At 42.8% G+C, this 24,411-nt stretch overlaps 1 protein-coding gene and 2 pseudogenes across 2 annotated transcripts in view; all 3 read left to right on the top strand.

Moving 5' to 3' along the window:
• Window positions 1-249: 249 nt before the first annotated feature.
• Window positions 250-24,411, top strand: part of RAB11FIP3 (RAB11 family interacting protein 3) — a 100,538-nt gene continuing 76,376 nt past the window's right edge. Inside the window, exon 1 of one of the 2 annotated variants that reach the window (XM_028512081.2) lies at window positions 250-1,262. In XM_028512081.2, the coding sequence (XP_028367882.1) occupies window positions 663-1,262 (600 nt within the window). In that variant the 5' untranslated portion in view covers window positions 250-662. The remainder of the gene's footprint in view (window positions 1,263-24,411) is intronic. The other variant, XM_036021156.1, reaches the window with a different exon arrangement.
• Window positions 6,220-6,319, top strand: LOC114513985 (annotated as a pseudogene).
• On the top strand, window positions 15,365-16,455 carry LOC114503397 (annotated as a pseudogene).

Here is a 24,411-nt window from a genome sequence, read left to right as displayed (position 1 = left end):
TCCCCGCATGCCCGGCAGTGACATCACGTATGCCTTTGCAGTTTCCGAGGACAGCGGCCTCCTGAGTCTGAGGGTCGGGGTCCAAATCAGGGTACGCTCAACAACAAGAGAATAAGAACCCACACCGCTCGCGTTGAGGTTACCGCACACTGCCACCGTATCCCCTGGTCCCGCGGCCCGTCGCATGCCTTTTGTAGCAAGCCGGCGAGGGGCGGGGCCGGAGGGCGCCGCGGCGTGTATACGTAACTCCGGACAGAGGGCGGGGCAAGGGCGGCGGCGTTCGCTAGGGTACCTCCGGCGTTCCATCCTCTCTCTTCACCCTACTCTGCGTCCTCCTCAGCGTCCTCTCTGTCGCCCTCCTTGGCCCCTGGGCCGCACGCCGCCGCCTGTCCTCCTCCTTGCCCTCACCGTGCCTACCGCCATGGGCCGTCGCCCGCCGCGCTGCTGGGCCGAGGGCAGCTGAGGGGCCGCGCCAACATGGGCAAGGACGGAGCAGGGCCCGAGAGCCAGCCCGAGCAGCCCGGGAGCCCCGTGCGCGCACGCCCGCGCCGCCGCGGGGATGCCCGCGCCCGCCGCCGCGCCCTGAGAGCCTTTGTCTGCCGCCCGCTTTGCCCGCCGCACCACTGGCCTCGCGGGCCCGCGCTGCGGCCCGGGGCGCGTCCATGAAGATGGAGCCGGGCCGACCGGCTTCCCCCACGGGCGGCCCGTGCCCTGACCCGGAGCCGGGCGGACTCGACTGGCCGGTGGTCCCCCCTACGTCCGCCGATCCTGCCCCACGTCCGGGTCTCAGCTCGCTGGACCCCGCCGACTTGAGCGCCGAGCGGGTTCCGGGGGCCTCTTACCTGCCGCGGATTCAGGCCGACTGCCCTGACCCCGATCCTGACCCTGATCAGCAGCTGACAGAACTCGGCCCGCTTTTTTTCTGGACTAAAGAGCCAGAGGATTATGGGCCCCAAAGTTGCCAGGAGAGCGCGTCTCTCTGCGCACAGGATTTTAGCCACAGCAACCACGGGAGGGGCGAGGTCGACTTCTTCCCTTCCTTACCCTCGCCAACGGTGGAGTTGACGCTGGAGGTGGGTCCCGGGGACGCGCACCAGCCGTCGGACTTAAGCCAGACCCGCTCCCTCACGAGCGAGCCCACGGGCTGTGCGGAGGACGGCCCTCGCCTCCGAGCCGTGTTCGATGCCCTGGACGGTGATGGGGACGGCTTCGTCCGCATGGAGGATTTCGTCCAGTTCGCCACGGTTTACGGAGCAGAGCAGGTAACTCGGCGAGCACGCCTGGGCCCTTAGCACGAGAGCCTGGCCCTGCGCGCTTCCACCGGCCGACACGGTCCGCTGTGTTCGCGAAATGCATGGTTAGGATCAGTGGGCCCGTTTGTTCTTTTTATTTATTTTTCCCCTCACTCCTGGTTCAATTTTACCAAAGCTCCTTTTTCTCCTTTTAAAGAGGTGCTGTTCTAGAGAGTTTGTTTCTTTCACTGCCCTGCAACCGCCCCCCCCCCCCCCCGCGCGCGCCACACGAGCTCCTGGCGTAGGGACACGGTGACAGCTGCCTGATAGAAGTGCCCCCTGAATGAAGTGCCTGGCAGTCCCTCTAACTGAGAGCCCAGATCTGGATTGGCTGAAGTAATTCACTCCTTCAGACCTCAAAAGCCAGACTCTGCTTGGCGGCTTAAGATCATGGTGATAGACACCTTTTTGGCATATGTACTACGGACACTTATCTTTTATTGTTTGGGAGACAGTGAGCACTAAAAAATTTCACTTTTGTACCTTCTGTGTAGAAGGAAAGGGAATGATGTACCTTCTGTGTAGAAGGGAGGAGAGGAGGGCTGGGGATGAGCCTGAGAGCCTCATGGTGAATACAAAGTTGAGCAGAACTTCATCAGGGCCACCTCCACTCTTGTAGGAGAGGTGAGACATAGACAGCCGACCATGGGAGTGCACAGTACAATGTGACGTGGGTCCCACGCAGCGTCCAGGGGCTGCAGCTGCTCTGGGAGTGGGTGGGTCTCAAGATCCAGCCTTTCTTTTCCGTCTCAGCACTCATGAAAATTGGTGGAGATAACAGCAGGGCTGTGTGTGTTCTGCTAATAACTGGGTAAGCATGAAATAGGTTACTGGTTTTCGCTTTTAAATATTTTGCTTAGTAGTAGGAAATCCCTAAAATGCTGATCTTCTAGTTTTTGTATTTTATTGACTTCTCAACACATGCAGACATTTGTTAAGTGGGTGTTCAAGTATAGATGCATATTTAAGCCAAGAGATTTTTGAGAAAAGAGGTAAAATTGACACCCTGGTATTTAGGGTGTTGTAACTAAGAACCTTCATAAGGGACGTGTGTGCCATACCCCACCCCCCATCCCCAGTATTCACAATGTTCCTTGAGCCCAGGAAGATGTGTGTGCCCACATCAGCCCCCAGTCAGCTCCCATCAGCATGTGCTTGTGTTTAGCGCTGGGCTGGAAGACATTGCTCAGATGGGTCTCCCATGTCTTAATCTAATGGGCATAGAAATATATAATTTCCTCTGTGGTTAGCGGGGATAGTGATTATTGGTCCAGGTTCTTTGGTGCTTTTCCTTCTTGCCCCTGGGCTGGAGAGCACCTTGGGCATCGTTGGTTGTTATTAACTAGTGTGATGGGTCTTCTCTCCAAATATACCCTTTTTCACTGCACCAAAAATGTTTTAAAAATACCCCATTTGTGTGTGTGTGTTTTTTTTGTTTTAATCATAACCTGACACGGATAGAGTACTTTACAGCCTATGTGAGGCTGATCTATGTTTTCACTGGATCATCACCACCTTTCTCTGAGGTAGTAGTAGGCAAGCAGGCTTCATCTCACTTTACAGGTAAGAAATGGAAGCCCTGAAAGGTTAGACAACTTTCCCAACAGCTCAGAAATTAAATTGTCAGTGCTAGAATAGGGACCAGAACTAGGTTTTTTGGCTAATAACATTTAGGTGGCTCTCAACTTCTTCTTTTTTTTTTTTTTTTTTAAGATTTATTTATTTATTTTTAGACAGAGGGAAAGGGAAGGAGAAAGAGAGGGAGGGTAGTATCAATGTGTGGTTGTCTCAGGTGTGCCCCCAACTGGGGACCTGGCTCAAAACCCAGGCATGTGCCCCTGTGGGGAATTGAACCAGCGACCCTTTGGTTCGCAGTCGCTGCTCAATCCACTGAGCCATGCCAGCCAGGGCTCAACTTCTTAGATTTGGCGGCTCAAAATATTCCCACTAAGTTTCATATTATTGAATTTCATAAAATCCTTTTCACTGAAGAAACACCTTTTGTTGTGACTGTCCTTATTGATCACAATGGGGAAAACTTTGGGTTGTTATTTGGGGCTGAACTTTCTTATAATCATAAAGTAGAAATGAGTCAAAATTCTTTGCTCTGTTAGCTCCTGGTGGAATTTCTAATTTAGTTGTAAGACTTGTATGATTCACGGTTTGGTGGCGATGGGCGAGTGTAAGGAACCTGTGGCATTGCCCCTTCTGTCTCTTCTCCCAGGCTGTTCAAGAAGCAGTGTTAGACTTGATCTAAGTACCCAGACTTGAGTGAGCTTCCTGGGATGGTGGAGGAGATCTGTTTTGGAGCAGATAATTCACAGGGTAATGAAAGGGTGACTTTTGTTGGTGTAAGATTAGCAATCCTTTATTATTACTTAGGCTTGCTTTTTCCAAGTCCATTATCAGAATACATTATAAAGGATGCCTTGACTGGTGTGGCTCAGTGGATTGAGTGCTGGCCTGTGAACCAAAAGGTCTCAGGTTCTATTCCCAGTCAGGGCACATGCCTCGGTAGCAGGCCAGGCACCCCAGTTGGGGGTGTACAAGAGGCAACCAGGCAAAGTTTCTCTCCTCTTTCTCCCTCCTTTCCCCCTCACTAAAACTAAAATAAATAAAATCTTAAAAAAGAGAATACTTTATAGAGGAGCAAATGAAGGAAATATTCTCTGATAGTAAAGTAATATAAAGAAAAGTGAAGAATTCTATCTCACGATGAATACTTTTAAACTTTTAAATGAAAAGTCTTGCCATGGCTGGTGCAATTCAGTGGATTGAGTGCCGGCTTGCAAACCAAAAGGTCACTGGTTCGATTCCCAGTCAGGGCACATACCTGGATTGCTGGCCAGGTCCGCAGTTGTATGAGAGGTGAACACTTGATGTTATTTCTCCCACATCAATGTTTCTCTTTTTCTTCCCCTTCCCCTCTCTCTAAAAATAAATAAATAAAATCTTAAAAGAACAGTTTTGAACATATACAGAAGTAGACAGAAAAGGCTAGTCTAGTGAACTCCCTCTCTGCCCCTTCGCCATTGCTCAGTTTCAGCAGTTTTGGTTCACCTGTAAACCCCCCAACCCCGTATTATTTTTGAAACATATGTAACATATTATTCATCCATAAATATGTCAGTTCATATCTCTGAAAGATAAGGATTCTTTTTAAAGCATTCACAATTTTTTAAAACCTTAGAAACTGTTCAGATAAGCTGGATAACGGAAATAAAGACCTTAAGTTTTTGTATTTTCCACTTTGAGATTTCAGAATATTGAGTGTGTGAGACTGTTAGGCTGGTCACATTACTGTCCTTGATAATATCAACTAGATTATCTTAATTGCAAAATTTTCAAAGGTAGCATGTTCAGTATTTTATGTAATCTGTTTATAAAGGAAGCATTTTAAATTATTTAAGTTCTGTATCTGAAGTTTTATTAGAAGCAGCTCCCATTTATAATACAGATGGCTTTGTGTTCCTCTTCAGCAATGTCACAGTGTGTCTGGATCTCATTACATCACCCGGTGGTAGATCAGGTGTGGTGTAACATAAGTGTTAAGAGGAATCTGCAGAGGAAAGGAGAAAGAGGACTACAGTGGAGCTTTCTGGTTGAAACAGTAATTGATAGTCAGATGTGCCCAGGCACCAGTTGTGAACTTGAATAGGTTATTTTTAACAGCCTCGACCATTTCTGAAGATTCCTCATCAACGTGACCCCTTCATACTGAGAGGACTGATGCTTTTGCAGTCACCACTAACTCATTGTAAAGTAGAAATTATAGAATAAATTGTAAGTATTGTGAGGGATGATTGGTTTATTTTGGTTTTATTTTTCAAAGGAATTAATTGTAAAAATTATCTTCACGTTGTATTATTATGCTCACACAGTTACACAGTTCTATTTTGATAGTCACTGATCTTTTCCAGAGAACCCTCCCCATATAAGCCTGAATGCCCTTCAGGAACCTTGTAGACATTGTCTGTGCTCTTCAGTACAGCACTTGCATAAGTAGGCTGCTGAAGGAAGTGTTGATGCTCAGAAGGTCTCCTAGTTTCTCATTCTCCACCTCTGTTGGTGGGAATTAGAAGTCCCTAGGGACATTTGGCTGCACCTTTTTTGTCTCTGTCTTTTGGCTGCACTTTTTAGTTACTTCAGTGTCCTTTCCAATTTCTACCCTGGCCTTGAATTTGAGTGTGTGTGAGCATGTCTGTGTGCATGAGTGAGAGTCAATGAGTGTGTTTGAGCAGGTCATAGGAGCTGATGTGTATGAGAGAGAATGAACCGGTAAGAGCAGATGAATGTGAAAACTGTGTGTGTGTGTGTTTGTATGTGTAACTCTTGGTCTACATGTTGGATAGATTGCTAAAAGGCAGGTGACATTCCTTTATGTGCTTGGATCATAGGCAACTTTTTTTTTTAAAGGTTTTATGTACTTATTTTTAGACAGGGGAGGGGAAGGGAAGGAGAAACAGAGGGAGAGAAACATTAGTGTAAGGTTGCATATCACCTACTGGGGACCTGGCCTGCAAGCCAGGAATGTGCCCTAACTGGGAATCGAACCAGCAACCCTTTGGTTTGCAGGCTGGCACTCAGTGCACTGAGTCACACCAGCCAGGGCACCTTTGCAGTATTATAAAATAACACATGCTTATTATTTTTAAAGAACTGGAAAATAGAGTGATATAAAATACAAACAAAAAATGACCAATAGTCCCACAATTCTGAGAAAAATACAATTAGCATTTCAGTACATTTCCTTCTAGACATTTTTTAAACACACATAGGCACACATACACGACTGTCTAAAGAAGTACACAATTGAGTTCATATTGGGTAGAAGCTAAATTATTTTTATAGATGTTCATTGTTTAAAAAGATAAAACTAAGAAAATACTTGAACAATGATTAAAAAATAAAAAAAAAAATAAGAGTAGTGCTTGCTTTGGCAGCACATATACTAAAATTGGCAGAGAATATTAGTATGGCTCCTGTGCAAGGATGACAGTCAGATTTGTGAGGTGTTCCATGTTTAAAAAAAATAAAATACATAAAAAGAAAAATAAAAAGATGAAAATAAATAATACTAGTAAGCATTATCAGAAAAATAAGAATCAGCATAGTACCACCATCTATAAGATAGCTATTTAAGTGCTCAATACATAAATTAAAAAAATTATATATATGTATGACTTATGGTAAAGATGGAGGCATAGACAAACACGATTCACTTCCTACCACAACCACATCAAAATTACAACTAAATATAGATCAACCATCATTCAGAACTGTCAGAAATTGAGTTGAATGGAAGTCTGACAACTATAGAATTAAAGAAACAACATCCATCCAGACTGGTAGGACAGGTGCAGATATGGAACAGGCTGGTGCAAAATCTATGTGTGGTTGATAAAAACTTGGGAGGGAGGAGTCCCAGGTCCACACCAGACTTCCCGCCTAGCCCAGAGTTCCAGTGCCAGGAAGGTAAGTCCCCGTAACTTCTGGCTGCAAAAACTAGTGAGTATTGAGTTGGTGGAAGAAAATTCTGGAGTCCTAAGCAGTTCCTCTTAAAATCCCACATGGACTTACTCAGACTCACTCCCTCTGAGCTCCAGCACCACCAGGGTAGAAGCTTGAAAGGCAACAGTGGAATACAAAGAGGAACTGAAGTGTCTAGCATCAAGGCAAGAACTGGTGGACAGCTTTCTCCCAGACAGAAAGGTAGGCAGAGGCCATTGTCCCTTTTCTGAGCCCTTCCCCCACAGTCACAGAGCTGGCAGACAGGTGCCATATTTGAGACTCCATCACCTGGCTGACACTGTTTTCTCTGTCCTGGAGATTGGCTGTGGCTCTATCCCATACAACTTATTTGCCTACCTAAGCTGTTAAAAGTGACTTTTCCATATGAATGGCTGGTCTTGACTAATGCTCTATTACTTCCTAAATCTTCTCAAAGAAGCAGCTGCCTGCCTCAGTGAGCCCTTAGCTCTTTTACCTCTTGCTAAGTGGCCCTAGGATGGCACCAGCAGTAACCAGACTAGATTCACAGCTTGGCTTCACCTGGGAACCTTTGAGCCCAGCACAAGTAGCAGCCATCTCAGATTCCTTTATAGCTTATGGAGGGTGGCCCCAGGCAGAACAGAAGTGGGGGCTGACTTGGGCCTGCACCACCTGGGAAACCCCAGAGTCTGTGTACCGCTACAGACTACATTGGAACACTACCACCCTGCTCCTGCATAGTTGACCCTCCACAGAGGGCGGAGGGTGGTGCTATGTGGTCACAGCCAGTCCTTTTAGCTGACTGGCTTGGGTAAATCTCTCCCACTGATCTGCCAACAGCAACCAAAGCTCAGCTACAAGAGGAGAGTGTACTCAGCCCCCACAAAGGTTACATTTTGAGTACCCAGCTTGGGTGATAGGGGAGGTTGTGCCACTGGACCCTACAGGACACCTATTACATTAGTCCATGCTACCAAGAGATAGAGTCAAAGCAGCTCTACCTAATACATAGAAACACAGGGAGGCTGCCAAAATGGGGAGACAAAGTAACATGGCTCACATGAAAGAACAGATCAAAACTCCAGAAAAAGAGCTAAATGAAATGGAGTTAAGCAATCTTAGCAGATGCAGAATTCAAAATACTGGTTATAAGGATGCTCAAGAAACTTAGTGAGGACCTCAACAGCATAAAAGGATCCAGTCAGAAACAAAGGATACACTAATTGAAATAAAGAACAATTTACAGGGAAACAACAATAAAATGGATGAAGCTGAGAATCAAGTCAACGTTTTGGAACATAAGGAAGCAAAAAAACAACCAATCAGAACAACAAGATAAAAAAAGAATCCAAAAAACAGGGATAGTGTAAGCAACTTCTGGGATAACTTAAAGATGTCCAACTTCGCATCATAGGGGTGCCAGAAGAAGAGAAAAAGCAAGAAATTGGAAATCTACTTGAAGAAGTAATGAAAGAAAACTTCCCTAATTTGGTGAAGAAAATAGACATGCAAGTCTGGGAAGCATAGACAGTCCCAATTATGTTGGATGCAAAGAGGACCACACCAGGATACATCTTAATTAAAATGCCAAAGGTTAAAAATAAAGAGCGAATCTTAAAAGCAGCAAGAGGAAAGCAGTTAGGTTCCTACGTGGAAGTTCGCATAAGACTGTCAGCTGATTTTTCAAAAGAATCTTTGCTGATTAGAAGGAATTGGCAATAAATATTCAAAGTTATGAAAAGCAGGGCTCTATAGCCAAGATTGCTCAACCCAGCAAAACTATCATTTAGAATCAAAGGGCAGACAAAGTGCTTCTCAGATAAGAAAAAACTAAGGAGTTCATCATCACCAAACCATTATTAACTGAAATGTTGAAGGACCTTATTTAAGAAAAAGATCAAAACTATAAACAATAAAATGGTGATAAGTACATATCTATCATCAATTGAATCTAAAAAAAAATTAAGCAAACAGAAGGAACAGAGACACAGAGGATGTTTTGATGGTTGCCAGATGGGAGGGGTGTGGGGGGGATGGGTGAAGAGGTGAGGGATTAAGAAGTACAAATTGGTAGTTATAGAATAGCCATGGGGATGTAAAGTACAGTGTAGGAAATGGAGTAGCCAAAGAACTTGTACACATGCCCCATGGACATGAACAGTGGGGTGGGGTTTACCTGACAGAGTGTGGGATTACTACTAGGTAGAGGGGGGCAAAAGGGGAAAATTGGGACAACTGTAATAGCATAGTCAATAAAATAATAATTAAAAATAAAAACATATGATAAATGTTCATTGTACTAAAATTGTATAATTACCATATATTTTTTGAAGGTTTTATTTAGTTTTAGAGAGAGGGGGAAAGGAGAGAGAAAGAAAGGGAGAGAAACAGTAATGTAAGAGAAATATTGAGCAGTTGCCTCTTGCTCACCCCTAACCGGGGACCTGGCCTGCAGCCCAGGCATGTGCCCTGACTGGGAATTGAACCGATGATGTTTCTGTCGCAGGCCAGCACTCAATCCACTGAGCCACACCAGCCACAGCACCATATTTTTGTTTTGAACCTGCTTTTTATTTATTTATTTTTGTTATTTTTGTTGATCCTACTCTTTGACCAGTTTTTTTAAATTGAAGGTTTCTGATATTAAGTGTATACTTTAAAGGAAGTCTAAAGTTTACTTGTCCCAGGAATATTCTAAATTGTTAGGTATTATTCCAGTGTTAGATCTAACTTATAGGAAGAATTTAATTCCATGTTTAGACTACACAGACAAGGTTGTAAGGGGACCAAGCCCATGGACTCCTTCCCTTCCAAACGCTTATTTTATTTGAATTCTGAAAATAGGGTCTAAACATTAGTTATAATCGAAATATTAAACAAAGAGGTATCCATTGAAGGCTGTTATGTGGTCTTCAAAAGTGATAATTACAAAGTCTCCAATATAATTTAGATTAGTGCTTCTGATATAAGTGAAGATAGGGGTATGCTAAGTTGTATGTATGCCACAGTTATAACTGTAAAATAATCCATGTGAAAATAGTCTTGGCAGAAATATTAAAAATTATTTTTAGTTGTGTGTATGTGTTGGGTAAATGTAATTGTAGGAGGGGAATGTATGGCGGGAATGGGATTTGGTTTTATTTAAGGTACTGGCCAAATTTTCTGTTATGTTACTGATTTTATTTTAATTAGTTTGAAGAGTGGTTTGAAGACAGAGCCTTGGGCCGGCAACAGCAGGCCTTGCATGGGTGCTGTGCCCTTTCCTGCAGGGATGTTGTGGGCATGATGTCATGGATGGATGCTTCAAAATATGAGACGTTTGAAAGGCCAAGTATTGAATAACATTTTAGCATTGTTAGCTGTAAACAGAGGAAGCACAATCCCTGTGCATTATTTTAAGTCGTTTTTTGCACACATCGTTTATATGTTGATAACTTGAAACTTGTTGTTTCTGAAATTCCTAGCTATTTGCTGGAAATCCTAGTTATTTTTCTAAAGACCCATATTTTCAGAAGGATTTTAAGATGCACACCTCCTGAATTCTAGTTTGTTAAATGATCTATTTTACTGTTAACTTTGTTGGATAATTTCACAAAACTTTTACAAAAGTTTTTGCGGGAATGTCCAACATTTTGGCACCTCTGCACCACACTGGAAGAAGAGTTGTCTTGGGCCACACATTAAATTCACAAACACTAATGAAAACTGATGAGTTAAAAAAAATGGTTTTAAGTATATTCATGATTTTGTGTTGGGGTGCATTCATAGCCATCCTGGGCTGCATGCAGCCCATGCCGCTGGTTGGACACCCCCTGTTAGAGCCTTCTGTGCCCACAGGTAAACAGACCTGCTGTAGTCAAAAGTGAGCTTGCCTGTTCGTGTCCCTGTTTTGGCTAGGGCTTCACGGTATGGGTAGGTAGCTTATCAGTGTTGTTGATAGCAGAGACTTTTATGATTCCTTGTTCTTTTTCATTTAACGTAATTTATTCTGATTTGTCTTTAAACAAGTTTAACCAGTTTAAAACCTAAAATTCAGGTTATGAATGAATTGGTGGCTGTTGGCTAAGTCTGTTTGTAGGTGTTTTGTCTGTTCTGACAAGAGGAATTGTTCAGTATTGTAACAAACTATAGAAATGATCCCCGACAGTATAGTCTTTGTTCATTGTCGTAAAGACCTTCATTGCTGTAAAACACTGGGTCGGTAAACAGTACATTTTACTGTTACTTGCAATCCAGGATCATTTTATAAACTTTTTTTTTTAGATTGAGGTACTTGCCAGTGAACTTGATAAATCATATTTTTAAAAGTTAAATAGTAATTTAAAATTTATTAATAGATTGCTTGAGCCACAATAAAAATAAGTAAAAATACACATTGATTAGAGAGATTAGCATTTCCTTTGAAAACCTGTTAAAGTAGCCCTGGCTGGGTTGCTCAGTTCTTTAGTGTTGTCCAGGTCCCTGGTCAGGGCATGTACAGGAATCAATCAATGAATGCAAATGAGTAGAATGACAAATCGATGTTTCTTTCTCTCTCTCTCTCTCTCTCTCTCTCCCCCTTCCTCTCTCTCTCTCTCAGATCAATTTTTTGAAAATGGTGGCTTACTATCTGAGATTTCCTGTCTCTGTATCCCTATTCCACTTAAAAAAAGAAACAAAAGAAAACCTATAAAGTACCTTTTAAAAACTTCAGCCAGTGAGAATAGTTTTCTAACTTGAAATACACGAGGGATGGGTAGAAGGCTGTGCGCTGTGGGAAAGATTGGAGCAGAGGATGGCTAGCTTCCTTGTGCGTAGTCTGATTCCTGGTCCTGCTTATGTCAGTGGAGACATCTCAGATCTTCATAGGGTATAGCCAGCTTAACCAGTGTTGTTTTTTTTTAAAGCAATTAAGCTTTTTTAAAAAAAATCATTTATTTATTTTTAGAGAGAGGGGAAGGGAGGGAGAAAGAGAGGAAGAGAAACATCATGTGTGGTTGCCTCTCACATGGCCCCCACTAGGGACCTGGCCTGCAACCCAGGATGTACCCTGACCAGGAATTGAACCAGCAACCCTTTGGTTCTCAGCCCACGCTCGATCCACTGAGCTACACCAGCCAGGGCCGTTTTTTTTTTTTAAGATTTTATTTATTTATTTTTAGAGAGAGGGGAAAGGAGGGAGACAGAGAGGGAAAGAAACATTAGTCTGTGGTTGCCTCTGATGTGCCACCCCCCCGCCGGGGACCTGGCCTGAAACCCAGGCATGTGCCCTGACTGGGAATTGAACCAGCGACCCTCTGATTCACAGGTGGGCACTCAATCCACTGAGGCACACCAGCTGTGGCCCAGTGTGTTCTAAAGTAAGATTTAATAAAAACACGAGTCACTGATAAAAGGTTGATACAAAAACTCTTTTTTTTAAAATTTTATTTTAATCATTGTTCAAGTACAGTTTTCTCCCCCCACTCCCATTCTAGCTCACCCACCGAACCCTGCCCCCTTCCCCCCCATTAACCCCCACCCTTAGTTTTTGTCCATGTGTCCTCCAAATTTGTTCCTGTAAACCCTACCCATTCCCCCCTGAAATTCCCTCTTCTCTCCCCTCTGGTCACTGTCAGACTATCCCCTATTTCAGTGATAAAAGGTTGATACAAAAACTCTTAAAAGAAAAGTCCCAGGGAAAAAAGACCAAAATCTGATAAAAGAATGGACAAAAGATATGAAGACATTCCACAGAAAGAGATATATAAATTACCCTTAAACATACAAAAAATGTAACTGCAGAACCAGCTCGTAGTGGTCCTGTCCTGTTTCTAACAAAACCCAGAAACAAAGTTAAACCTTGGCTACACCATTTATGAGTAATGCTTGTGAACCCTTAACTGCTCCTCCTCATAGAACCAAAGGGCTGGAACCCGATGGGAACCCAAATCCTTTCAAAAGTGTGGGACTCTTATCCAGAAGATCTGGTGGTGAAACACCTTAAAATCCTGCCCCTAACCCTGGGTCTAGGAAGGCAGATTTGAGCCTTGCCTCCTGTTTCCCTGCCAGTCAACTCGCAAATAAAGACTTTTCTGAAAAGCTGGTGCTGTAGCATTTATTGGCTTCTATGTTTGTCAGACCGTGAGCCCTTGCTGGGTAACAAAGGTGCTCAGCTACACTCATGATAAGAAAAGTGGAAATTAAAATCACTGGGATAGCATTTCTCACTCATCATGTTGGCAAAAAGTGTAAAAGCATGAACACCTTCTGTTGGTGAGGCTCTTGGGAAATAGGCACACTCTCATATTGGTGAGAGTGCAAAATGGTACAATGTTCATCAGGGGGAATTTAACAGTATTTGTGTGTGCATTTATCCTTTGACCTTAACAGTCCCACTTCTAGAATATACCTTCATAAATACAGACCACAGGTGCCCAAGGGTATTCATGGCGGCATTATCTGTGATATAGAATATGGAAACAACCCAGTAACCATCCAGGATGAGTGAACCAAAGTACGTCTATATAACAGAGCTGTGCAGCTGCAAAAAGAAAAGGGGAAGAGTCCTATGAATTGGTAGGGGGTGACTTCCAAGATACATTGAGTGGAAAAAAGGGCAAATTAATATACATGATAGGTGGTAAGAAAAAATGGGTATTGTATGATTCCTCTTGTAAGAGGCTTCTAGAGCAGTCAGTTGATAGAGACAGGAAGCAGAATGGTGGTTGCCAGAGGAGGGGGGAATAGGGAGTTAGTGTTTAATGGGTAGAGTTTCAGTTTGGGATGATGAAAAAGTCCTGAAGGTGGATAAAGGTGATGGTTGTATAACAGTGTGAATGTACTTAATGTCATGGAGCTGTGTACTTTAAATGGTTAATTTACTACAATTTAAAAAAAATGATGAGGTTCTGAGGCCTAGAACCCCAAGTGATGGACTTCAGCTCAGAGGAAGGGGAATTCATGAGTAGAGTAAGAAACCATACCTTACAATCCCCAAACCAAGTCTCTTCTTACCCTTCTCCTCCTGGTCATGTAGTCAGAATCCTCCACCCACCTAAGGTCTCTGTGCTCACAGACTCTAGGACAGGCTTAGGCCAGCAGGGTCTGACTGCAAGAATAAAGAAAAAGAAAATGCAGCTAATGAGAAAGAAGGGGGAATAAAAATATGAATATATTTGCTTTTTGCAAAAAGACATGGGAAGGATAGACTAGAAACTGATTTTTTTTTAATCCTCACCTGACGATATTTTTTAAAGAAGATTTTATTTTATTTTTTAGAGAGAGGGGAAGAGAGGGAGAGAAACATTGATTGGTTGCCTTTTGTAACGCCTGGACCGTAACCCAGCATGTGCCGCGGTGGTGAATTGAATGAGTGACCTTTCAGTTCGCAGGCCAGGGCTCAATCTGCTAAGAGACACCAGCCAGAGCTGAGGAGATTTTTAAAAATTGATTTTAGGGAGAGGAAGGGGAAGAGAAAGAGAAACATTGGTGTCAGACAGAAGCATCAATTGGTTGCCTCTCGTATGTTCCCTGACTGAGGATCAAACCCACAACCTTTTGGTGTATGGGACGATGCTCCTACCAACTGAGCCACTTGGCCAAGGCTACACTAGAAACTAATTTTAAATAACTTATTCAAGTAGGTGGGGACAAGGTATAAGGGATATGAATGATATCTGAGTATGCCTTTTTATATAATTTTGAATTTTGAACCATGGAAATATTCTGCATACTCAAAAAATAAAATTAAAGCAACACTAATAGAACAAACCTAAACTGAATTCAAATAGAGACAAACCTAGGAGTATATTGGATTAATAACATAACCACAATGGAAAGGAATCCAAATCACATTAATACAGTACTTTGTATACTTTTAGTGGAATATATTCAAAAGAAAAAGAAACTTACTACAAAGTTAGGGTTGTTGTTGATAGATCAGCAGTAGTAATTCTGCAATTACTTTCAGTGTATTTTGGGATAGTGTAAATTAATAAATATATTAGTTGGTGTTGGGAGCCACGGTTCTCTGGGAAAAAGGAGATAAAAATATAGCATGGAAAAGGGAGGGAAGAATCCTGTCATTTTGGGATTTAAATTAGACATATCAGTGTGAATATATGACTTAAAAATTTCTAGATCTGTCTTCTGACAGGACCTGGGGACAATTACACCCCAACAGCAATGAGTACACCGATAGCTCCCAGATCTTTGTTGTCAAATATTTCCCACGAAAGGAACCAAGGATCCTTGGAGAAATATTCCAGGTTTTGGGCAGGCAAAATTCACTGTGAGTCTGGATTGTGTTGTATCAGAAAGCAAGGAAGTGTTCAAAAATTAATGGGGACATGTTGAAAAAGGAGCAGCTTGAATGGGTTTCTGCTAGGTAAATCTGGGACATCTTGACCATCAAAAAAGAATAATGATGATAGCCCTGGCTTGTGTGGCTCAGTAGACGGAGCCCAGCCTGTGAACCGAAAGTCTCCAGTTTGATTCCCAGGCAGGGAACATGCCTGGGTGGCGGGTCAGGTTCTCAATTAGGGGCATTTAAGAGGCAACTTATAGATGTTTCTCTCACACATTGATGTTTCTCTCTCTCTCCCCTTCCCTTCCGTTCTCTCTAAAAAATAAATTTAAAAAATTAAGAATAATGATGATAGAGGATATATTGAGTTTAAAAGTTCACATCACATAGTGAGTAAAAATTAGTTGTAATGATACTTCAAAGGGGGTTGGTGAAAGTAGAAAGAGTGAAAGATATAGAAAATCAGTATTTGCAACCAAGGTAATAATTGATTCAGGCAAGAATCATCAATGGTTGTCAAAAAACATTGTGTAAACATTTGCGAGGGATGAGGGTGGGGAACAGGATATTCTCACAGTCTAAAGTATCATTCCACAGATGATTGATTACAAAAGGGAAAAGTTAATCTCTATATTGGAGAAATCTGGCAGACTCTACCTTAACCAGGTGATCAAACTCAGACTCCCTAATAATGGGTAGATTATGTGCTTCTGGATGGGATGCCAAAAATGTCTACTTTGAGTCTCCTAATGAGTAATAATCAGATAAACCCAGACTATAGGGCATTCTATACAACAGCTGCCTGGCCTCTTGAAAATATCGGTGTCATAAAAAGGGTCGGGACCCTGCTAGATTGAAGCAGAACAAAGAATTGTGACAACTAATGCCTGGTCCTTGATTGGATCCCGAATTAAAAGAAAACAAAACAGCTCTTTCTGCCATCTTTCCGTGGAGCCACAATGGTGTGCATGAATGTCCTGGCTGATGGCTTCAAGAGTGTTGACAATGCTGAAAAGAGAGGCCGTGCCAGGTTCTTACTAGGCCGTGCTCCGAAGTCATTGTCTGGTTTCTGTGATGACAAAGCATGGTTACATTGGCCAGTTTGATACTATCGATGACCACAGAGCTGGAAAAGCTGTAGTGAACCTCACAGCAGGTTAGACAGGTGTGGAGTAGTCGGCCCTGATTTGATGTGCAACTCCAAGACTTAGGAAAAGGGCAGAACAACCTGCTTCCATCCCGTCAGTTTGGTTTCATTGTGCTGACAGCCTCAGTGGGCCTCACAGACCGTGAAGAAGCAAGACGAAAACACACAGGAGGGAAATCCTGGGATTCTTTTTCCAGGGATGTAATACGTACATTCAGATAAAATGCCTCAGTGGACAAAAAACAAAACAAAAACTATAAAGGCTCTTATTGGGATGATTGGGAAAATTTGAACATAGACAAAATATTTGATAATATCAGTGTTAAATTTCTTGGGTGTCATAATGGTATTGTAATTATGTAGGAGGATAGCCCTTGCTCCTAGGAAATATATGATAGAAGAATTTAGGGAAGTATCTTGATGTCTGTAGGTTACTTCTAATAGTTCCACAGAAAAAGTGCATGTGTGTTGAAAGAGATATAAACAAAATGTGGAAGGACATTAGTAATTGGTGAATCTAGGGGAGGGATATATACATGTTTCTTATACTCTTTGAACTTTGCAGTGAGTTCAGCATATTTCAGAATGAAAAGGAAAAACACAATATGGGAATTTTATTGATGATAACTTACACTTCATCTTGTAATGTATGTTAGAATGTGTGGCTTTTATTAATCTTAAAAACAACCAACAGCCCTGGCTGGCGTAGCTCAGTGGATTGAGCGCCGGCTGTGAACCAAAGTGTCTCAGGTTCGATTCCCAGCCAGGGTACAGGCCTGGGTTGCAGGCTTTGACTCCCAGCAACCGCACACTGATGTTTCTCTCTCTCTATCTCCCTCCCTTCCCTCTCTAAAAATAAATAAATAAAAATTTTTAAAAAGTTAAAAAAAAAACAACCAACAAAAACAAAAAGCCCCTTTGTTCCAAATAAGTAAAGGAATGTTACACATAGGCACACAGGTTTTTGTTTTTAATTTGATACCCAGTCCAGCATTTGTTGGTTCATGGAGTACACAGGGTGTAAAATGACCACTCTCTCTGAAATGGGAAATTCAAACAACTCCTCTTAACACTAGGAGTGTGATTGAACCATGCTCTTCTCTATCAAGGAATGGTGCTCCCGAAGAGATGTAAATACCTTGTCCAACATACAGATGCCCTTAAAGGAAGTTAAGAGAGAACTCTTTCCCATCCTATTGATAATATTCAAATGAGATAAATCCAGATTTGAGTAAATGTGTGAAAAGAGCTAACAAATGCTTAGGGTACCTAAAAATTAATTTGTTAAGTGCAACTGCATTTTCTGCTTTGTGTTTTATTTTGGTGTGATAGTGGTCAGGTAGATGCTGTTGTAGAGTGTTCAGTGTATGTGACGTGGTGTTACATGCAGAAGTTATAGGGGTTTCATTGTAGATTTGGGTATCAGCAAAGTGCAGTAAAATCGGATTTGTGGTTTGGGTTTGGTTTAAGCCACCAATTTACCTGTTCCCACTGTTAGTGACATAGAAAGTTATTAGACTGGTTTAGATACATGCTGTGATGGTCAGGAAGGTCCTTGTTTAGGTTGTCGAAGCCTGTGAGACTCCTGCTTCATAAACTTTGTTTCAGACCCCTTTACACTGTTAAATGTTATTGAATACCGAAGAATTTTTGCTTATGTGAGTTACATCTCTTGATCTTTGCTATGTTAGAAAGTAAAATGAAAAAGCAAAAACAAAAAACCCTAAGACATCTTTTACTAATCTATTAAAAATAATGCATTACATGTTAACATTAATGGAATTTTTATGGAAAATAACTACTTTATAAAATAGTGTGAAGAGTGGCATTGTTTTGCATTTTTGCAAGTCTCCTGGATTCTCACATCAGCCTCTGGAAGCAATCTGTTGTGTCATGTCACCTTTGGAGAATGCCACTGTGCATTCGTGAGAGAGTGAGATGAAAGAAAGAATGTCTTAGCATGTTATAAAACTCATTTTGATCTTGGATACCCACCCCCAGGACACCCATCTCCCCCGGGACTCTTAGACCACTTATTGAGAATGAGTGTTACTATGCTGTGAAGTGCCCCAGCTGTTGCCTGACTGCACACACTTGCTCTCACCAGAATCACCTAGAGGTCCCGTTAAGACTGACTGAGTGCTGGGCCCACCGCGGAATGCCTGATTTGTCTGGTTTGAGTGGGGCCTGATAAGAAATGTGCTTCTGCTCTGGCTGGTGTGGCTTAGTGGATTGAGCACTGTCCCTCAGCCGAGAGGTCTCTGGTTTGATTCCTGGTCAGGGCACATGCCTGGATTGCAGGCCAGGTCCCCAGTTGGGGGTGTGCAAGAGGCAACCAGTCAGCATATCTCTTACACATGTTGTTTCTCTCCTTCTCATTCTCCTTCCCTTTCCTCTCTGTAAAAATAAATAAAAATTTTAAAAAAATGCAATATGTCTCTGTTTACTTCCTGGCGTGCTACTGCTGTTGGTCCCCGTGTCTCATTCAGAGAGCTGCTTTTCTACAGTTTTGAAAATGTTTTCATCTCTTTAAAGATCCTCCCCTCTCCAGTTATATTTTATTTTAACATCACTCTTTTCCTCACTGATGTATTTATTCCTAAACGCTAATTTCATAAATGTTTACTTGAGATCCACTCTGCTAGCTCCTCAGAAGGCCTCAGGGATGCCCTCTGCCCTCAATGTTTTGTGTCTAGTAGATTTTATTTATTTATTTTTAGACAGAGGGGAAGAGAGGGAGAAAGAGAAGAGAGGGAGAGAGACATCAATGTGTTGCCTCTCGAGTGCACCCCACTGGGGACCTGGCCTGCAACCCAGGCATGTGCCCTGACTGGGAGTCGCACAGGTGACCTCTTGGTTCACAGTCTGGTGCTCAGTCCACTGAGTCACACGAGCCAGGGCTGTTTTCTGTCTAGTAGAAAAGCACAGGTGAAAAACCAGAAACCAGACTTGGAAGTCTGTATACCTTGGCCCATTCTTTTTGACATGTCCCTGCTATCCTCTAGCCCAGGGGTGTCAAACTCATTTTCACCCAGGGGCCACATCAGCCTCGTGGTTGCTTTCAAAGGGCCGAATGTAATTTTAGGACTGTGTAAATGTAACTACTCCTTAACTAGGGGCAAGGAGCTCGGCGCTGCCAACAGGCAGAGAGAGACAAGGTGCCAGGCCAGACAAAACAAGGTGGAGAGCCGGATTCGGCTCGAGGGCCTTGTGTTTACCACTTATGCTCTAGCCTCAGCTTGCTGCAGTTTCTTTGTACTAATTTTAATTTTATATTTTGGTTTAAATTTAATTTTTATCATATGTATAGTTTAAAAAGTCAGTAGTGTACTAAACATTGTATTAAAAAAAAAGTAGCTACACTCTCCTTACTTCGCACTCTCAGATTCCTGTCTATTTTCTTCTAGTGTCCCCCTGCCCCCCGTTTTAGGTAGTTTCTGTTGATTTTCTCTTGTAGAAAGTACATGTTTCTCTGTCTCCTCCATTATTTCAATACAGTTAATCGTAATCTTGGCTAAATAGACATTCTGTATTTATCTTACTGTATTTTAATTGTGGATATTTTTCATAGCTGTTAGGTATGCTGCGATTACATTTCCTAATACAGCTTTTGCTTTTCCTGGAGTTAGTAGTCACATTATGCTTTTTGCTTGCTTAGTTTTCTACAGACTATCAATAGTTCTTTGTAGTCTGTCTCAGGAGTCTCATCATTCAGCACGTACCCTTGGACTTCCATTGTTGTGTACTGGCTCCTGTTCCACACAGGGGCTCATTGCCCCAACCCCCACCCCTGTACTCTGGGCCCAGTGTCCTGCTTTGGGAGCATCCCTGGTCATCTTTTTCCTTTTTTCTTAAAGTTTATTGATTTTAGTGGGGGGGAGGAAGAGGGGGGAGAGAGAGAGAGAGAGAAACATCGATTTATTGTTCTACTTATTTATGCATTCATTGGTTGATTCCCGTATGTGTCCTCACTGGGGATCAAACCTGCAACCTTGGCGTATTGGGCTCCAGCCAATGGAATTACTGGGCCAGGGCCTCTCTTTTCTGATTTAGCTTTCTTGCCTGAGGTTCCATGTCAGACATTTAACCGGGCTTTCTTTTATCAGGTTCAACACCAATGCCCATCCTGCTTCCTGTGCTTTGCTGGATCATTGGGCATTTATGTGTTTTTTGCTCTGAGTTCCCCCTTGTCCATCTTCTGGAACATTTGGGGCCTTTCTTCTGGAGCTGCATTTTTCCAGTGGGCTTTCAGGAGGAAGTGGAGAGAAACTCGTGTTCACCCTTTAGCTTTGTTAAGCTTCTCTCCCTCCTCCACACCCCACACGTGTAGCTATCAGACCAGGCTTAGGAATCTGTCTGTGCACTTTCCGCACCGCCCCCACTGTAGTCTGTGATACAGTAGAGCAGGACTTGTTGGAGCCACAAAGCTGGGGGTGGCCGGGCAGAGACTCAGACGCCGCTGCCCCTCTCTGTCCTCCCTGGACTGTGATCTGCAGGAAATCTGTGTCAACAAATTACTTGGGTTAGCTTTTCTCACCTTGTATTGTGTGTGTGTGTGAGTGTTTTCAACTTTTCACAAAGTCCACATACTTGAAATTAGGTTTTTGTAACCCTGGAGTATTTCATTATGTGGGTGTACCGTGGTTGCTAGGCATTTATTTTGTCCAGTTCTTCTCTACTAGGGGTAATGCCACCACACCTCCAGCCATACAGGTTAGTTTTCACATACCTAACTGATAGCAGGACCTACTTTTTGTGCTGGGGCTATCGGGGATATTGCCTTGGACTTTGAAGTTGTAGATATTTGGAAGAAGTTTAATCAGGCTTTCTTAAGCATTTCAGAGCTTTTTCTGTGGCATCAGAGGAGGTAATGCAGGGAGGAGGCAGAAGTCCTTGGCTGCGTTTCTGGAAATACCTCATCTGTTTCAGCCAGAGCTTCCTGTTACTGGCTCTAAATACAGTCCCTGAATCTGTAAGCTGAGCAGCTGCAGGCATCTTCATCCCCTGCCCAGTTTGCAGGAGCTGGGCCCTGTCGTGGGTGCTTGGGTGCTGGGGACCTGAGTGTCTGATGAGCTGTTGTGGGTGATGAATGCTTTGAGGAATAGGTGCTGTAGGTGATGGCATTCTGGCCAAGTGTCGCTGGGAATCATGTTCTTTTGTGATTAGTTATGTAAGGGCTGTGCTTCCTTCTATAAAATGGATGTTATATGTAACATTAAAGGAAATCAAAGGGTGTCCTTGGGGCTTTGGAGTCAGATAGACCTGGGTTTTGTTTCTAGCTCAGCCACTTCTCATTCTTTCATTCAGCAGGTTTGTGTGATGATATTTTTAAAAATATTTTTTACTGATTATGCTGTTATGGTTGTCCCATTTTTTCCCTTTATTCCCCTCTGACCTGCACCACCTTCTTACCAGCATTCCGCTTCCCCCGCCACCCTTATGAAGGTCCGTGGGTCCTTCATATAAGGTCTTTGGCTTCTCCATAACCTGTACTGTTCTTAACTTCCCCCTGTCTATTTTGTACCAATCGTTTTTGTTTGTTATTCCCTGTACCTTCCCCACCCCCTGTCCTCCCTCCTCCTCTTCCCCAGATAACCCTCCATGTGGTCTCCATTTCTGTGATTCTGTTCCTGCTCTAGTTGTTTGCTTAGTTTGCTTTTGTTTTTGTTTTAGGTTCAGTTGTTGATAGTTGTGAGTTTGTTGTCATTTTACTGTTCATAGTTTTGATCTTTTTTCTTAGATAAGTCCTTGTAACGTTTCATGTAGTAGGGGCTTGGTGATGATGAACTCCTTTAACTTTACCTTATCTAGGAAGTACTTTATCTGCCCTTCCATTCTGAATGAAAGCCTTGCGGGATAGAGTTATCTGGATGTAGGTCCTTGTCCTTTCATGACTTGGAATACTTTTTTCCAGCCCCTTCTTGCCTGCAAGGTCTCTTTTGAGAGATCAGCTGAAAGACAGTCTTATGGGAACTCCTTTGTGGGTAACTGTCTCCTTTTCTCTTGTTGCTTTTAAGATCCTCTCCTTATCTTTAACCTTGGGTAATATAATTATGATGTGCCTTGGTGTGTGTTTCCTTGGGCCCAACTTCTTTGGGGCTCTCTGAGCTTCCTGGACTTCCTGGAAGCTCAGGAAGATTAGGGAAGTTGTTCCTTATGTTTCCAGATAAGTTTTTTTTTTTTTTGCTTTTTCTCTTCTACTTCTGGCACCCATGTGATTCGGATGTTGGAATGTTTGAAGTTGTCTGGGAGGTTCCTAGGCCTCCTCATTTTTTTGAATTTTTGTTTCTTCATTCTGTTCTGGTTGAATGTTTGTTTCTTCCTTCTGCTCCAAACCATTGATTTGAGTCTCGGTTTCCTTCCCTTCACTGTTGGTTCTCTGTACATTTTCTTTTATTTTACTTTCCATAGCCTTCACTTTTTCCTGTGTTTTGTGACCATACTTAGCCATTTATGTGAGCATCCTGATTACCAGTGTTTTGAACTCTGCATCTTATAGGTTGGCTATCTCTTCATCGCTTGGTTCTATTTTTGGAGCTGTGATCTTCATTTGGGCCATATTTTTTTTTTTGTTTCGGTGTGCCTGTTACATAGTAAGGGGCAAAGCCCTAGGTATTTGCCAGAGTGGGGCAACCCACATTGCTGCGTTGTGGTGCTATCTGGAGGAGGGTCAGAGAGGGAACAGCGCTGCTTGCTCTGCTCTCACTGGCTTTCAGTCACTTCCCCCACTACCCACAAGCAAATTGGGCCCTTCTGGTGCTGATTCCCGGGTTGCTGGGTATATGTATCTTCTAGGACCCTGTGGGTCTCTCCAGTGAACTCTCCTGTGAGGCTGGGAGTTTTTCCTGCTGCCGTAACCCCCACAGGTTTTTACAGCCAGAGGTTTTGAGGCTTTATTTTTCGTGCTGGAACCCTGGGTTGTGTGCTCTGTCTTGCTCCCCAGTTGTTCCTCCTGGTTTATCTGCCTGCAAATGTGGGACCACCTGGTCTGCCAGCCTCTGCCTCACCCACCCCATCCTCCAGCTGCCCTTCTCTGCCCCTCTTATCAGTCTGAATGAATGTGTTTTCTTTAACTCCTTTTGGTTGGACTTCCATACAGTTCAATTTTCTGGCAGTTCTGGTCATTTTTTGTTTTTAAATTTGTTGTTGCCCTTCTTTTGGTTGTTCGAGGAGGCAAAGTGTATCTACCTACACCTCCATCTTGGCCTGAAGTCTGTGTGATGATGTTGATTGAGCATATTCCTCATGCCGGGCGGTGGAATAGGTTTTGGAGACACAATGAGAAGCGAGAACATTTCTTGTCCTTTCTCAAGTTATTAAACTGGTAATCTCCAGTAATTGCAAGTTGATAGAAATGCAGTGAAGGAAAAGCAGAGATTATTTGAGAATGTATAACAGTGAATCTGACCTCCTTAGAAAAGTTTACCTTAGGGAAGTCCCTCTTTAATTTTTTGATTCTTTTTCTTTTTGAGAGAACTTTTGACATTCTGAAGCTGAGTAGAATTCGTAAGGCAAAGGGTAGGAGAGGACAGAGCATTCCAGGTGGAGGTGCAGCCATAGAGAGGCCTGAAGGGGAGGAAATAAGGTGCTTGAGAAAGACAAAGAGCAGTGAGGCTGGAGGGGATAGTGGGCCAGACCTCACAGGGCTGCACTGGGGTTGTTGGTGTTTAGTCCCACAGTGGTTTGAAGGCATTACAGAGTTGAAATAACTCACTTTGGATTGAAAGATACATACATAGTGAAGGGTTGGAAAAGATAAAGGGAAATGGAAAAGAAAACAACTGGGGTATCAAAACTTAGATCAAACAAAATAGACTTTACAACAAAGGCTATAACACCCAGCAATTACAAAGAATTTGTCTGGGTGTTTATCCAAAGACAACTACTGGGTATTTTTCTAAAGAAACCCAAAGCACTAATTCAGAAAGATACACACACCCATATGTTTATTGCAGAGTATTTACAATGGGCAAGTTGTGGAAGCAACCAAAATGTCCATCAATAGATGAATGGATAAAAAAGAAGTGGTACATTTATGCAGTGACATATTGCTCAGCCATAAAAAAGAATGAAATCTTGCAATTTGTAACAACATAGATGGATCCAGAGGGCATTATGCTAAGTGAAATAGGTCAAAGACAAATACCATATGATTTCACTTCTATGTGGAATATATCAAACAAGATGAACAGACCTGGCTGGTGTGGCTGGCTCAG

Source organism: Phyllostomus discolor, chromosome 3 (assembly GCF_004126475.2).
Source record: "Phyllostomus discolor isolate MPI-MPIP mPhyDis1 chromosome 3, mPhyDis1.pri.v3, whole genome shotgun sequence".
Lineage (NCBI taxonomy): Eukaryota > Metazoa > Chordata > Mammalia > Chiroptera > Phyllostomidae > Phyllostomus > Phyllostomus discolor.
Note: the sequence above shows the minus strand (reverse complement) of the source record. Positions and strands in the feature narration are given on the sequence as shown.